A 17138-nucleotide genomic window follows, 5' to 3' on the forward strand; every position below is an offset into this window, starting at 1 on the left:
AGTCAATGTGGCTGGTCCAGGGGCTGCCCTAGCTCCTAAGTCGGTCCCTAGATCAGCCACACCGGCTGCTGCAGAAGTCTTGGAGGTCCCGGAAAGTCATGGAATCCGTGATGTCTGTGACAGACTTGCAGCCTTATTTATGATATAGAAACAAAAGCAGGCAACATAATCTATCCTTTATATTAATTTAAAAAAAAATGATAAGCTGCTTTTTTTATATTATCACTGACATAATAATGTAACTCCAGTGATAAGTATACAATTATGACACAGTAATTGTAATATCTCAAAATCTTTTGATCTGTTCCATGCCATCTTTTATCTCAGAGTCACTCTATATTGCTTAATAGGATAAAATGTAATTGTGAGCTTTTACTGTTCATTTAATAACTGATATTACTGTATCACCAAAATGAAAGCAGCAATATAGGCTGATTAGTCTCTCCATTTTACTTTGCTGTAGAATACAAGAACAAATTAAATTAAATGGCAAAAAACACAAGGAAACTTTTGTTTATATAATGCTGTATAGTCAACTTGAAAAATTTTGCTGTCAGAAGTCCTCAAGACAAGGGGATTGGTTCTCACTTACACTGAGGTCCCTTTACAGCATTCTGGTAGTGTAATGGAGCCATAGAGTGAATGTAATTTACCAGATTTGTATAAATGAGCCTTAGAGTAAATAAGAATCAAGGCCAAATACTGTAGGTGGAGTTTTGAAGGCTGTGAATTTTTGAAACATTAATAAAAAATGGTAGTTATGTGAGTTAAAACAGTGTGATTGCCATATTTTATAAATGTATATTATTGAAGTTTTTCTACTGTTTCAACTAATAACCAACATTTATTGAATATTAGACTTATCCTGAAATGCCAGAAGTTAAAGGTGTTTTATTATTATTTTTTTTTTTTAAACTTTAGACAATTGATTTAGAAGGTTTCAGGCTGTTCATGAAGACCTTTCTGGAAGCTGAGCTGCCCGATGATTTCAGTGAACATCTCTTTACATCATTCAGCAACAAAATCTCCCATTGTAGTCCCTTAGTAAAAAACAAGCCCCAACTCCTATCAGGAGGTGAGTAATCAAAATAATACTGGTGTAATGAAGACTGATCTATTTCAAAGAAAAATATCTACATGAGAAATTGAAAGTATAGCAGTAACATTTGTTTCTAAGAGCCATACAAGTATAGAGTTCTAGGCAGTGTATTGAACTTATGCTTTTATCCAGGACTCATGTAGTGATCAGGTGTTTGCAGAACTGGGGGGGAAGTACTCCATTAAAACCTGTTTTTCAAGGCTGTGCTGTGTTGTGAAGAGAGAATGAAATTAAGTATTTGCACTTTATTAATCCACAGTCACCATCCAGCTGAGGCACCAAGTGGACTAACTTTGCCAAATTAAAACCTATTCAATTTCCAATCTTACGTGGCACTGCTTACTATTTTCCTTGTTACTTACACACCATTTAGGAAACCACTGTTCCTGTAGCAGGTTCCCACAACTCCTGCTTGATGCTTTGAAGCTTCCTTGCCCAATTACTTCCTCCCCTGTAATTGACTGGTTGTGCTGCTGCTCCTACCCATCCTTTGCATTGGCTATTTAAGATAGTTGTAGTTACTATTGATCTGCCATATTTCCTCAAGCAACATAAGGCCCTTGTACTCATTGAGTAGTTTGAAGTTTTTCTGCCAGTTTGCAGATTTTTATTAAATATGATTGAGTTCTCAGAGAGGATAAAGCATCTCAAAAATATATAAAAACAGAAAAGTGTAATAAATAAAACAAAACAGCAAACATCCACTCCCCACCCCCAATAAAAACAGATAGACTTTTACTAAACTTGGCAAGAAAAATTAGGTTTAGTGTAAAAATAAGCTTGAGATGTTTCAGTGCACACAGTAATTATTTTGAGAACTTATAACTGCCTGGAGAAACGAAATAAGTTCCCCAATCCTGAAACTACTTATTCACATGCTTATTGAAATCAATAGGATTGCTCATGGTAGTAAAGTTACATGTGTGTCAGAGTATGCAAGATTGGGGACTGTTTAATATAATTTTAACCGTTAGCATAATGCTATATTAAGTGCCTTTTAGTCTCATCATTGATACTTATCAGAATGCTTGTGTTGTTATACCAATAAAATAAAAACCAGCAGGATCTTCTTACAGGGGATAAGACAAAATGTCACATTTATTGTGAATACAAAAAGAATCATAGTAGGCAGTCAGTTATAGCTATAACATTTCATTCAGTTTCACATTCATTCACACGTTCATTCATACACACACACACAGAGGTTCTGCAAATTTGTTATAGTTACCAGCCTAGAGGTTGCTCATGCCAAGTTACTGGTCAGGTAACTTGGTCATGAGGGTGGAGCCGAGACTTTGCCAGATGTGCATCCGATGCTCCTGGAAGGTGGTAGCAGAACCAGACTCAAAGTTCTCAGTTTCTAGAGTCCATTTTTATAGGAATTTATTCCTATGCCAGTCTATGGGAATTGATTCCTCATGCTGTTGCTGAATCAATCAGCAGATGGCGCATTCCTGACGGCTCCGTGCTGCCAGATGTTATCTGTTCTTCGGTTCTCCCATCCTTGAGGCTGTTGGGTGGATTCCAGTCTGCCCTCCGGGGGTCCTCTGGTTGTCTCCACTCTGTGCATTCTTCAGCCGATGGACACTGAAATCCTAGGCTGGCACCTCCCTGATCATTCATTTATTATCCTACACCAAGCATCCATCCACATACATCCTCTATCTCTATTTTAATCACAATTGTTAGCAAAGCAAGATAAATACAACAAAAGGGTGGGGAGTCTCTGTGTGCTGTTTATGTTGTTACAAAGAACTGCTTTGAGTCTCTCTCTGTCTTAGGATGTACTAACACAATTAGCAGCTTGCAAGTTTCACACAGAAAGGGAGAGAAACAGTAACAAAAAAAAACAAGAAAAAAAAAAAACACAAGAGATCTCTTAATTAGCAATGCCCTGGAATTTAAACTATGGGGAATCAAACTTACCTGTGATTTTAATACAGAACTTCTTTAATATGATCCCACAGTGTAAGCAGTTTTCTACTGTGTAATTAGCCTTTTGCTCCTGCCTGATTTTTACAGTGGCGTTATAATCCGAGGTTTCTAATGTCGCAAATTCCCCAGTGTGGAAGCAATTGAGATTCATTGGCTGGAAGGAGTATATGGCATTAGTGAGAGCATTACTGGAATGCTGTTTCCAGTTCCTGGGTCCATATTTTAAAGTGGATGATGGCAAATTGGAAAAGGTTCAGGAAGGAGCTACAAGAATGATATGAGGTCTTTACAATCTGCCTTACAGAGATTAAAGTAGTTCAAGCTGTTTTATTTATCCAATGGAAGATAAAGACGTGACTTGATCATGGTCTGTAAATATCTCTAGAGGAAAAGACTTTTTGATTGAGGGCTTTGTAATCTCGCAGACAAAGACATCATAAATCCAATGATTGGAAGCTGAAGCTAGATAAAATTAGACTAGAAATAATGTGAGGGTAATTAACCATTGGAACTGCTTACCTAGGGATGTGGTGGAGTCTTCATAACTTTGGAGTCTTTAGTTTGGGATTGCATGTTTTTATAAAGGATACTCTCTAGCTCATCCAGAAGTTACGGACTTGATGCATGAGCCAATTGGTGAAATTTTAGATGTGGATGCTATGAAGAAGATCAGTCTAGATGATCATAATGGTCCCTTCTGGCATTGAAATCTATAAAATGTGGTGATTCTTTGGGTGTCAGGAATAGAGGACAGGACACCTTTAAGGCTTCCTACTGCTGTTGGATTACAAGGGAGTGGGAAAGGGAGATAGACTTACCTGATGGAGCCGAGGGGGAAACAGGAAGTAGCTGGACTACGGAGGGGCACTGACCCACCCCCACATTGGGAAAGGGGACGGTATTTGTACCCCTGCATTCTGGAACTCTCTCAATCACTGACCAGAATCACCCTTTTCCCTACCCAGGGGATCAGGGTAGAACCAGATTTTATGATCTTCCCTGTGCTTGCACTAGTTGCCTTTTTGGGGAGGACTGAGAAGAAATTTTTATGTGATCACCAGATTGACTGAGGCAGAGTGGGTTTTTTTTTTTTTTTTGTCTTCCCCACAATAGGTTGGTGACGTCAAGATGTTGCAACTTAGTAGGTAACAGGTGTGGCAGGTGTCCAGTGCAGGTAGTCATTACGGAGGGGATACAGTTCCCTGATAAACAGGAGTTGGAAGTGGATTTTGTGGGAGGCGCCCCCTAAGAAAGCCTAAAAAAGGTGGGTTGGGATTCCTAATCCCTCATACTAGGGCAGAGTGGTAGGGGTCCCAGGAACAGGCTGACTGGGTCCAGGTTGGGAAGCAGGAGGGCTGACAGCAACCTCCCAAATAGATAGAAACAATTAAGGAAATGATGACCTGAATTGTACAATTTATTGCCACCTATTCCCAAATATGTTAAATGAATACAGTTGCAACCTAATTAGACCACATCCATTGCCTCTGGTCTGTCTTCCTGTGTGGTTGGGACAATGCTGGTTTCTAGCATCAGGCAATGAATCAGACAACAAACATGCTGATTGCCAAGGAAACAGCTTCTGCTTACCCACATGTGTCTTGGCCAGCAGAAATTGACTTGTTTTTTGTTAAATTTACCTATTTGGTAGTTCCTATAGTGGGTAATATATTTTGTTCACTACTGTACATGCACTGAATAAAATATCTTTCACCTTTTTTTTAATCTCCAGTGGTTGTTTTTGCCTCTTTGCTTTATGATCTCTGGCTATAAAGATATCATTGCTTAGTTAATAGCCATTCATGTCTATTACTCTACATACATGTTACTATTCTGTTGTCCTAGGTTGTATAGAATATTTTTATACTATCATCACCTGCTCATTTTAAACACAATATTTTATACACATACTTTCATAGACATTGAATACACTGAGAGACCTTCCCAATAGCAATAAAGGAAGCTGTCTTTTTATAAATCTCCACCAGTAGCAGCACTAGTGTAGACAAGTAGCTGAAAGCACTTGGTATTTTAATCACCTTGTCAGCTAGACCTGCTCAATATGCCAAGCAATAGGGAGGAACAGTATGTGTGTGCGTGCGTGCGTGCGTGGGGGAAATAAACATGGGGAAATAGTTGAACTTTGTGTAATGATCCATCCACTCCCAGTCTTTATTCAAGCCTAAGTTAATTGTATCCAGTTTGCAAATTAATTGCAATTCAGCAGTCTCTCGTTGGAGTCTGTTTTGGAAGTTTTTTTGTTGAAGAATTGCCCCTTTTAGGTCTGTAATCAAGTGACCAAAGAGATTGAAGTGTTCTCCGACTGGTTTTTGAATGTTATAATTCTTGACGTCTGATTTGTGTCCATTTATTCTTTTATGTAGAGACTGTCCAGTTTGACCAATGTACATGGCAGAGGGGCATTGCTGGCACATGATGGCATCTATCAGATTGGTAGATGTGCAGGTGAATGAGCCTCTGATAGTGTGGCTGATGTGATTAGGCCCTATGATGGTGTTGCAAGGATAGGGTAACAGAACCACTAACCCAGGAACCTATCCTTGCAACGAAGCCCATTGCCAACCGTGTCCACATATCTATTCAGGGGACACCATCATAGGGCCTAATCACATCAGCCACGCTATCAGAGGCTCGTTCACCTGCACATCTACCAACGTGATATATGCCATCATGTGCCAGCAATGCCCCTCTGCCATGTACATTGGCCAACTGCCCACCGCCCCCACCGTTAAAACACACAGCCTCTTTTAAAACAATGTTATCTGATATAAGCAGAAATGAATTTCAGTATTATTTCTGCCAGTGTATCCTTAGCTTGTTTTTATCGTATGTGTGTGATTTTTATTGTAACAGTACTATATAAAATATTTTCCCCTTCACTCTACCGCTCAGGTCTTTAGCATCATGAGACTATTTTCTCTCAATAAAATCCTTATGATCCACTCATTATGAGACAATTTCATTCTCACTCTATTGAGTTAAGTCATTTGGATTCAATATGATGCCAAGGGAACTGTTATAATACTGTTCAAACTCACAGTGAAGTCAATGGTATTATGCCTAATACAAATGCTGTGGTGAAAAAACATTCAGTTAGATAATTCCATTGACCTCATAATAGATTTATGGGTAATTTGGGACTGCAATTAAACTATACAATCTCTGACTGATGTATATGATTTTACATAGCAACAGCACTTATAATAGGTAATATGCAACGTGAAATAACTTTATGGTTGTAAATTTTAATGTAAAAAGGTGCAAAAGGCCACACGAAGGTCTTGAATAATTTTATGTTATGCTATATAACTAGTATATTTTGTAACTAGTATAGGACAGAGATTTGCAAAAGTAGAGAAAATATTTCAAATGCATTTGAAACTCTTCTGGAAGCTGGGCAGACATGTAGGAGCTAGAGGGGAGCTCATAAAAGGATAATGGACAAATGTTGCCAGAGACAGCTGTGTGATGAGCCCATTTGGTGGTGGTAGTTGCTCTCTGCAAGCGCCCCCATCACATCTGTTTATAAATTCTATTCTCCCTTAGCGGCCTGAAGAGAAACTGGCCACTCTGTCAGGCAAGCTGCTGCTCAGAAAATGATCATTGGCTTTTCTCAACTTCCTGAGAAATGCCTTTGCTTTCTTACACCTTTGACTTGACAATGGGCCAAATTCTACTTTGCAATACAGATGCCATGTTCCCTCTGATTTCAGTGGGTGTGAGGGATATATGTATGAGTGCAGAATAGGATCCAGTATTTTAGTTCCTTTTATTTCTCTGGATAGAATACAAGGCCATATTTTACCTTTTAAGCTTCAAAATTCATCCCCATGTAACACATGATAGTATTAAATAGCTGTTTGCACAAAATATTAGGTTTTTTTGCCATGTTATTTAGGTAGTTTCTTTTAAATATAACTAAGTAAACTTTTGCATTAGTTCTCCACGGAATGGCAGAGTACTTTCAACCAAGAAAAGAGTGGACTTCACTTGCTGAAAAATATATTGTTATTCCTTACTAGATAAGATTTAACATCTTTTTGATTACTATTTTATGGCAATTTAATTTTATAGGCATTTATTAGCACTTAAGCCTTGTGATCTTATCAGTTTAGGTCCTAAACCTGCATGGGAGAAACACATGCATCTCTGCATGGCCCAGACTCACTTCAGTCTCAAGTGCAGATTCAATTGCAAGAACAAGGCCATAATTACCATGTATATATATTATAGTTTTCTGATCTTTGCCCTTTGGTTTCTTTTGTACTTGGCCATCTGCTATGTGAAATTACTTTATTGTTCATTAAATGACAACATTTTCAGGTGTTGGTCTAAAACGCAACTAGCAAGACTTTCCTTGCCCCATAGATGTTACATTTTAGATGACGTTTTTCATTCTAGAAGACAGATACCGAGACTAGAGGAAGGATTCAGAGTAGTAGCTGTGTTAGTCTGTACCCTATGCATCCGATGAACTGAGCTGTAGCTCACGAAAGCTTATGCTCAAATAAATTTGTGAGCCTCTAAGGTGCCACAAGTACTCCTGTTCTTTTTTCAGAGGAAGGAGTTACTTTAGAGTTAATTTTAAAGCATTTTTTTTAGTCTAATGATTTCCATTTGTTATATTTGCAGATTTCTCATAGGAAAGACCCTTGCACTATTGGGAAGTACTGGTTTTCCCATGTAGAATAACTTAAAGTAATTCAGAGGTAAATTCATATTTAGCGCTGAGGAGCTCCTGGCATTTCTATTTGGGTGCACACTGCCTTCTAAACAACCTTTTATTTATTTTAGTTTTCTTAATCTTTCTTACTATCTGCCTAAAAAATATGCTGGATGTAAACTTGATTTAAATTAATTGCTTCTGCATGCCCAAATTCTGTTTGCTGAAAGGCAAATCCTTCTCACCTTACTCACTCCAGTAATCCCATTGAAATAAGCATGGAATACAATTTGTGAGATGAATGTAGAAGATAGCGGGATTCTGTTTCCATTGGCTACAACAAATATTTTAGCCAAGGAAAAATATGTGAGAGAGAGAGAGAAATTATGTAGGCAGCTTATCAGTGAAGAACCTGTTCTGAATGAATTACACAAAGTGTTTAAGAACAGTTAATCCTTTTGTTAAGATTCTTTTTTAACATTGCTAAGGTCAGTGAGAGACATAATAAACCTCCTTAATCAGAAACTTTTATGATTCCTCTCTGGGTTGTCATGTCCTCCTGTTGTTCACATCTTAACTTGGGGCTTGATCCTGCAAGTACTCACACATCTTTGGGAACAGTCCAACTAACTTCCGAATTGAAGCATGAGGATTGGCGGTGCTGAAATTTGTATTTTACAAATGTATTCGCATTAGTTTGACTCAATAATAATTGAAATATTTATATTAAAATTGGGATATTTATTTTCATAATATCTAGTGGCAGGGATTTTGACAGTTTAATTGTTTTGACAGTAATTAATTATTACGTGTATGACTCTGCTACTGGCTAGGGTACAAATTTAGGTGGCATGAAAGAGCATTATGTGACAACAAGCATCTTTGAATAGGGAGCAGCATGTGAAGCTACATAATTTAGGAGGCCCATGGAGCTTCTATAGGGCCGCTGGAATGGAGGCAAATTTGGGCTGGATTGTGACAGCACAGTGGGAAAAAACGAATAACATATCCACTAAGTGAAATAGTGGTTTTGATTCTCTATTTATGTTGTTGATAAAGATAACAAACCATATGTATTTTTTCCAGGTTTGAGAATTAATAAAGGTACCACTACATCACGAACTGCTGCTCCTGCCAATTTACATGTACCAGATGTAATCCAGTTGAAAGACATTGTTTGCTATTTGTCTCTGCTTGAAAGAGGAAGACCTGAAGACAAACTAGAATGTATGTATATATTTTTTCGTATCTGAGGAAAAAGCTGCTAAATTAAAACAAAATAACAAAAGCCCCTAATAATTTGCTAATACATCAACCTGACTATAATGCTAGTAACAACAGACATTGCTTTATTTTCAGCTTTGCAAACCTGAGCTGTACGCAATCTTGAGGAAATTTTGAAATGGAAATTTCTGGCTCTAAATTTAAGACTTAATGAAGTATGGTTTTTTTCTTAAAAAGTGACACTATAAAAATGGCATAGCAGAGTTCTGCATTCTTGTGTTTAGCTGATTTCCTTATCAAGTTTGCTCAGTAAGTTACAAGATGTATTTTTTCAGTTTCCAGCCTCAGTAATTGACCCTGGACTCTGACAAACTGGGTTCTTTCCATCTTGCATATCATCACTAGTAGTATAGGCTCTGCAGTCCAAATTATCCCCTCAGATACACTTGCACGACCACATTATCTCCATCAGTCATACCTTTGAAAATCCACGTAAGGCTAACGAGGATGCCTAGGGATGCTTAAGTGTGAGTGTAGACCATAGGACTTACAGATGTAGTTGAGATGTTAATATGGCCTGTATATCCTATGTTGCTAGTGGTTATCAGCAAGATGGAAAGAAACCAGTTGTGTGTCCAGGTGAGTCTGTAGGGCTAGCAGTTAGAAAATATGTCTTTACTTACAAACAAAGGCCTCAGTTCAGAAAAGCTATTAAATACGTGCTTTAAGTTAAGCATGTGCCTAAGCACCTTTCCTGAACAGAAATGCTTTCCTCCATCAGGACCTGAAAAGCTTGATATGGAAATCAATGAAACACAAAGAATATAGAACCCCACAGTGTCATTCTTACAGTCAGTTCTTGGGTTAGACTAACACATAGGCTACATCTACACTTGGAGCTGAAGGTGTGATTTCCAGCTTGAATAGACATACTCGTATTAGCTCTCATTGAGTTAGTGCTCTAAAATAGTAAGGTATCTGGGGTAGCCTGGGCATTGTCTAGCTGCCCTGAATATGTACCTGTGGGGTTCAGGCAGGTTTTTGCTTGTGGCTAGTCCATGCCACATCGCTCCTCATTGCCCATGCTACCATGGCTATGCTACTAATTTTAGTGTGTTACCTGAATGAGAGCTAGTTCAAGTAAGTCTGCTCAAGCTGGGAATCACACCCCCAGCTCCAAGTGTAGACTAAGGTCCTTGCTGTCCTTACTGAGGCACAAGTTGTATTGATTTTGATGGGAGGTTTGTCTCTATAAGAAATGCAGGCCCAGGCCCTGATAGTGTACCAAAGGTAAATATTCAGTATCACTGCTGTAAAAATACAGGCACTAGACTCTATCTGCTGGAAATTTATATTCATTTCAAGTTTAATGACCATGTCTTTTATAAGCCTCCAAGTTTTCTAGACTATAGCTAGCTTATAACTACAGCATGCAAGTTCCTAGTCCTGATAACATAGGATTAGTGGGAGTTTTGCCTGAGTAGTGACTGCCCCAAATTTGCCAATATCATAGCACTGGTATCGTATAAGTGCTACAATATTCCAAGGTTAATGATGTATTGGATGCTTCTCTGCAACCCAAAACAAAATCTGTGGATTATGTGTTGATCCCATGAATAGGAAAATCTAAATTCCTAGGTCTTAATTCAGCAGACAATACATTGAGCCCATCCAAGTGGCAGACTGTGTAGGCCCTTCCAGAATCCTAAAGCCCAGATCCTCACCTTCAGATCCACATTCAGAATGTGGAAAAGCTGCCTCCACTGATCCTAGGGATCTGGATTGTGGGAGAGGGTAGTGACTGGGGTGCTAGGCAAGACCCCGGTCAAGGATGCACATCTCCCTTAGGTCCTGCAGAGGTTCTCCAGAAAAGATGTTTCAGTCTGGGGCCGTATTATCTTCTGTATGCAGTCTCCTTTCCAGAAGCTGCATTGCCAGAGAAATCTCTGGTATTAAGACTCCCATGGAGCCCTGCTGCCAAGGAAAAGGGATTTGTCAGGAACCAGAGGTGCTCCAGAGGCACAAGACCCCTGCCCAGATGGTGGTGTCCTCTCACCAGTCCCTTGGTATCTACCAGCTTTCAGAAGAAATCCCACCCTGACTGGACAATGTGGAGAATTGTCTGTGAGGGGGTTTTTGTGGAAATTTCATGCCCTGGGGCCCTCTGCCACACAATGCAGTGCAATAATTTCTATCACAGCCCTTGCAGTATAAAATTGTTCTTAATACTGAAGAGATTTGATTGTGATAATTTATTTGGAATGGAGATAAATGTGTAATCCTAATGAACATCAACTGACGCATCATGCAGAATATAATCACTTGCTATAATGCTGTAAGAGGTGCTTTGATAAAACACAGAGTCCAAGTGGAAAAGCACAGAGTATTAAAAACAGGTCCATTTGCATTTTATGTTAAAAGTTATTTGGAGTGTTATCCTCATACACATTACAATATTTACATAAAACCGCTCAAAAATCTATTCTAATGTAGATGTAACTGTTTTTGCTTCCTTGAAATGCTGTTTTTTGATTATCAAGATTTTATTTGCTGTTCTGTTTTTCTTCTACTACAAAGACTGGCGCATAAGTGAACCTGATTGAGAGATTTGTCGAAATTAGTAGCATTTGAAAATGACAGTGTACATAATTCAACTTTTTTTTAATTTACAAAACAAAAACCTGTAAATAAGTAGTTTACATATGCTTTTGATGACCTTTGGAAATTAAAATTAATTGCATCAGATAAGCATATACAGCAAACACTGAGATTATGTATTTTTGGTTATCACCTTCAACAGAGGAAAAATGTGTCCATATGGTCACAGTATATTTCACCATGTAAATTAATGGTATTTACTAAATGAGGTCCTGATCCTGCAAACATTTAAGTACTCAAGTAACTTTGCACATGAGTAGTCTTGTTTCTAGAATCAGGAACCAAGTACTTCCTAAAGTGAAAACATTTTAGAGTTAAATAATGCAGTGATAGAATTCAATACAAAAAGAGTAGCAGAAAAAAAAAGAAATTAAGAGGTGGATTGATCTAACTGTGCCCATAAAGAAGTCAATGGTTCTCCCATTGTCTTCAGTGTCAGCAGAGTTAGACCAAAACTGGATGCTTTTGAAAATCAGATCCAAGACACACAAAGGAGTGGAGAAGTTATGCTTTCAGATAGAATTTGAAATACGATGGAGACCCATTGAGGAAGAGAGATGAAAAGTATGATATAATGATTAATAAATGTTAATCATTTGTTATAGATTGTTATGAAGTCCAACAAGTCAATAGGTTGCTTATAACCATGGCTTACGACTGTTTATAACACCTTCTACTGATGTACTTAAAGCCATCTTTAATGCTATTAATCATATCTGTGATGTGCTTAAAACATCTATTAATCATTTATTAACCCTTTATAAACTATTTATAAATGGAATTTTACTAAAAAGTGTTATCCAAAATTGTGTGGTGGATCAGAGAGGAATATAATACTGATTGAAGAATTGAAGCTGTACAGATTCATATCGAATATATTTGTGTTAATCAGTTTAATTCATCCCTGTGCAGAGGATACTTAAATACTAATTTGAGGACCTAAGTGGGAATTAAATCATGCATGGGCCTGATTTAATCTACATTGTTTAAAATTGCTAACATTATTGGGATTTTGCTATGTATTATAGCTATTTATTGATGCTTGTATATCAATAGCTATCTTGTACAGAGATACATATTTTCATGATTTAGTGCATTTTACTCTAGTACCATGTGTTAAAACTTTGGTGTTGTATAAAACTCCCCAGCTGACGGCACTGCTAGAGACTGCAGGACTTAGTATGAAATCCATTCTGGGAAGAGAAGGGGGATGGTGAAACAGTTTTCTTACTTTGAACTGAGAACTTTTAAGAAGATATATTTTTCTTTAATTTAAACATTATCTGATGAGTCTCTTTCAGTTTGGGAGATTCTGAAAGGTTTCATAAGTAAATCAGTTTCCTCAAATGTAATACAAGTGGCTGCTCAATGGATGAGACAATAAAGACAGACAAATTTATGCATAGGCACTGTACCTTTTAAGAGGTTGATGGTATACGGTGTCTTTACACTCGCTATAATAAATATTCCATTAGTTACAGAAAAGAATATGTGAGGTGCTTAAGATACTTACACTCACAAGGGGCCACACAGTGTACATTAAGTACTACCTATGGGGCAGAATGGCCTTGAGCACCAGTTCAGGAAAGCACTTTCATGCATGCTTACATTCGTTCTGTTTTCTGTAGTAGAACTAACTTATGTGCACACTTAAAATTAAGCATGTAATCAAGTGCTGAATAGGAATGAGCTCTTGAATTGGGCCTAGATATGTCAACAAAATTTCAGACAATAAGACCAGGGAGATGCTCTAAAGCTGTCTACACTGCACTTTCATCGGTAAAACTTTTGTCGGTCAGGGGTGTGAAGAAAACACATCCCTGACCAACAAAAGTTTTCCTGATGAAAAGCACTGGTGTAGACTGGTGCTTTGTAGGCGGGAGAGATCGCTACTGCTGCTCGTTGGGGGTGGTTTTATTTTGTCAGCGGGAGAGCTCTCTCCTGCCGACAAAGAGCGTCTACGCTGTGGACCTGACAGCAATGCTGCTGTAGTGGCCCAGCTTTGCTGCTGTGAGGTGTACAGTGTAGATGTAGCCTAAGAGACCATTACAGTTGACTTCAAAAGGAGAAGAATTGTGCCCAATAGCTCTATTTTATATATAGGGCCCTACCAAATTCATCGTCCATTTTTGTAAATTTCACCATCATAGCATTGTAAAAATCTTGAATTTCATGGTTTAAGATATTTAAATCTTAAATTTCATGGTTTAAAAACCAAGAATATGTATTTTTAAAACAGCAAAATACCACTCTCCAGACACCTGGCTCTGCAGGGTAGGGTAAAAGTACACAAAAGACCAGATTTCATAGGGGAGACCAGATTTCTGAATTTGGTAGAGTCCTAATTATATACCAGTATTGTGAACTCAGTGAAACCGGGGAAAATTTTATTTTGCAGGTATGGAAAGTATATTTACTGTTGCATTCAGCTGACCTAAGAACTAATTTCAATAATTTCCATGGGTACAATTAGCTAATGAGTAAGCATTTGTAGAACTGCTATCATCATAGTGGACTAAAAGCACAGTGAGAGTGCAAGAGGAGGCCAGCAAATTTTCTAACTGGGATCCTGTTTTCTGTAGATATAATCAGGATCCCAGTTTCGAGTCAGGCGATAACTCTCTGTCTTGCTCTCGAGTTAAAGGAATATGATGTACATCTTACATTTTTTCTAATTTAATGGTCCTTTTTTTTTTTTTTAGTTATGTTTCGCTTGTATGACACAGATGGAAATGGGTACTTGGACAGTTCGGTAATTTTATTTCTATTGACATATTATGCTAGCATGAACCGTAACAGTGTATTTGTATGAATCCATGCAGAATGCACACTTTGGATAAACACAAGTAATAACTGGGTATAATAAAAATATTTGTCATCCAGGATATTTTGAGGCTACTCCGAACAATTTGTCCTTCTGCTGAGCATATCCACTTCCCCCTCAACTATAGAGATAGTCAAATGTTGAATCTCCCACTGTGAAATCATTCTTCTGATTTTTAGTTGTAACGTTTTACTGCAGGAGGCAACTTAACTCAGCTCCCAAAACCCCTTTGTACTTATTGAGAGCTGTACATGAAAGAGCTATTTGTAGGGTTGTATTGAGAGGGAAGAAAGGTGCGGCTCAACTTTCTGGGAGAAGGTAATAGCAGAAGATGAAGGGGAAAGGCCAGCATGTTCAGAGAGGCCAGAAATGAGGATACATTGTTAAAGGAGAAGTTTAGGAGTAATGCTTGATTATACAATTAAGAGAACATCAGAGAGATGTTCACGAAGTGTGTGGCTTGTGGGCAGAGCTGGCACTAGGCATAAGCAGATGAAGCAATTGCTTAGAGCCCTGAACAGCTCAAGGGGACCCACTGTTCACTTTTAATTATAAGACCTTGCCTTTTTAGTAGTGTGTGTTTGGGGGGAGCAAAAAAATTCCTGCTTTGGGCCCCCAACAGGCTAGCACCGGCTCTGTTTTCAGATATTGGGAAGGAGCAGAGACTCGCAAATTATTGGAAATGGGGATAGGGCAGGCATCTTTGTCTTTTGCTTCCTCCACTTCCCCCCACCCCCCTGAAAAAAGCGGGGAGAGAAAAGAGAGAGATTGGCATATAGGAGGAAAGAAGGTAAGGGGATATACATATACTTAAACTGGCACTGATAGTGTTCTAGGTAACAGGGGGTTTTAACAAATATCAGCCAACTAATGCATAAGGGATAGAAGGTAGATTAGTTTCTCAAAGCTTCTAGCACCCTGTAGAATGAATGTGAAGAGGTTCTATTTTCTTATTTCAGTTCACAGGCTGTAACAGTGGTTGTAGGGTTAGATTTCATCTCCCCAGCTGTGTTACACTCCCCTCTCCTCCACTTACCTACTCAGACTTTATGTGCTGGAGTGGATTTGACTCAGTGATATGAACACACATTTTCCAGTGGGCGAACACCATGTTACCACAATTCAGAAGAGAGAACCAATTTAAATATGCCTTTCATTGAATTAAGTAAGGATCAGTGACAGCTCAAAGGAGAGAAGTTGTGGTGCCCAATGCTAATATACAGGTCAGAACATAATATACAGTTGATCTTTAAATTTAACTCAGAAGAAATTCTATCCCTGATTAAAACATCACCCTTCATAAAGGATTATTAAAGCACTCTTGGATGTTAATAAAAATTTTAATTATGACAATGTGAAGAGTTTTTGGAATGTAAAAATCACATTTTAAAGTCCACATTTTAAGGACTAAGCAAAAGTAAGATTATTCAGGAATGTAGTGTCCTTGTTTCTCCACGCTATTTCTTCCGCCTTGTTCTTGGTAAGCTTTTTCAAGCGCACGCACACAAGAAAAGAGGCTGGAGAGAGGATTAGAGAGCCTTCACTGAGTTGGGTTCTGCAGAAAACAGAAATAACTGCAGAAAAATATTGACGGGAACTCTCTCAAACATTGACATCTAAAGTGTGCCTGTAAAATTACCATGAGTAGCTCCCATTGTGTGTGTATGTGAGCAGTTGTGCATCCAAGCATGCATCCAGTTGCATGCACAACTACTGATTTTGTGTGTATGTATTTTGCAGGTGCAACTTTGATGCCAGTGTTTGAGAGTTTGTTCCAAAAATTTTGTGGCCAAATTCAGGTTGCCTCTTGTTCATAAGAAAGAAAAAAGGAGGGTAAGCATGGTACAACTTTTGTACCTTATTCCTAGCTCCCCTAAAACCCATGGAATACACACTCCATAGATGCATTCCAGGAGGAATCTGAGGTCAGAAAGCATAGTATCTTTAAGTGTGTGTTCCTTGAACCCCTGTGTGCCCTTCCTTGCTGGCATTACTTGTTGGCTGCACGTGTAGGAAGTGGTGGTGGCGGTGGCGAGGGAGGCGGTTATAGGAACTCTGGGGGTTTGAATAATGTTGCAAAATAATGCCATTTTTGTTGAGCCTTTCACATTATGGCCATTTTCTGAAGTACTGACAACTTGGACTGCAACTGGAGTTGAGTTCTCAGCACCTTTGAAAATAAAGACCCCATAGCAATAATTGTAATAATAGCATATATTCACTTGCACTCAGTTTGAGAGCAGTAGTGAAGAAGGCCTGAATGTGTCCCCTCCTCCCCGCCCCCCCGCCCCGACATGCATGCTTTTCGTATGGATGCAATTTATACTGGGCCTGAGTGCTGAACCTAGAGCAAAGGGGCAGATTCTTAGCTGGTGTAAACTGTCATAGCTCCATTGATTTCAGTTTACAGTAGTTGAGGATTTGCCCCCAGGTTTGTACAAATATCTAAATGGAAGTGTACCAAACTTACAATTACATTAAAACATATCCATATCTGCATAATATACATTACCCAAAAATATTAAAATATCATTTGCATACAGTAAGTTCCTGTGATCCTGAAACACTCAAGCATACCTTGATGAACCAAACCCGTGGATTTAAATTAATGACATTTTGTGGAACTGAAATCAGCATGGTGGAGATAACACCGCAAATTTGAAAGAAGATGGTTCAGTGAGAGCCAATCCTTACTAGTCTCGCTTCCAACAGCA

At 38.5% G+C, this 17138-nt stretch overlaps 1 protein-coding gene across 6 annotated transcripts in view; it reads left to right on the forward strand.

Moving 5' to 3' along the window:
• Nucleotides 1–17138, forward strand: part of DGKB (diacylglycerol kinase beta) — a 440036-nt gene that overhangs the window by 73975 nt on the left and 348923 nt on the right. For all 6 annotated transcript variants that reach the window (XM_077809368.1, XM_077809370.1, XM_077809373.1 and 3 more), the window contains 3 exons: nt 922–1075; nt 8805–8945; nt 14303–14352. In XM_077809368.1, the coding sequence (XP_077665494.1) occupies nt 922–1075; nt 8805–8945; nt 14303–14352 (345 nt within the window). The remainder of the gene's footprint in view (nt 1–921; nt 1076–8804; nt 8946–14302; nt 14353–17138) is intronic.

Source organism: Eretmochelys imbricata, chromosome 2 (assembly GCF_965152235.1).
Source record: "Eretmochelys imbricata isolate rEreImb1 chromosome 2, rEreImb1.hap1, whole genome shotgun sequence".
NCBI classification, from domain to species: Eukaryota; Metazoa; Chordata; order Testudines; family Cheloniidae; genus Eretmochelys; species Eretmochelys imbricata.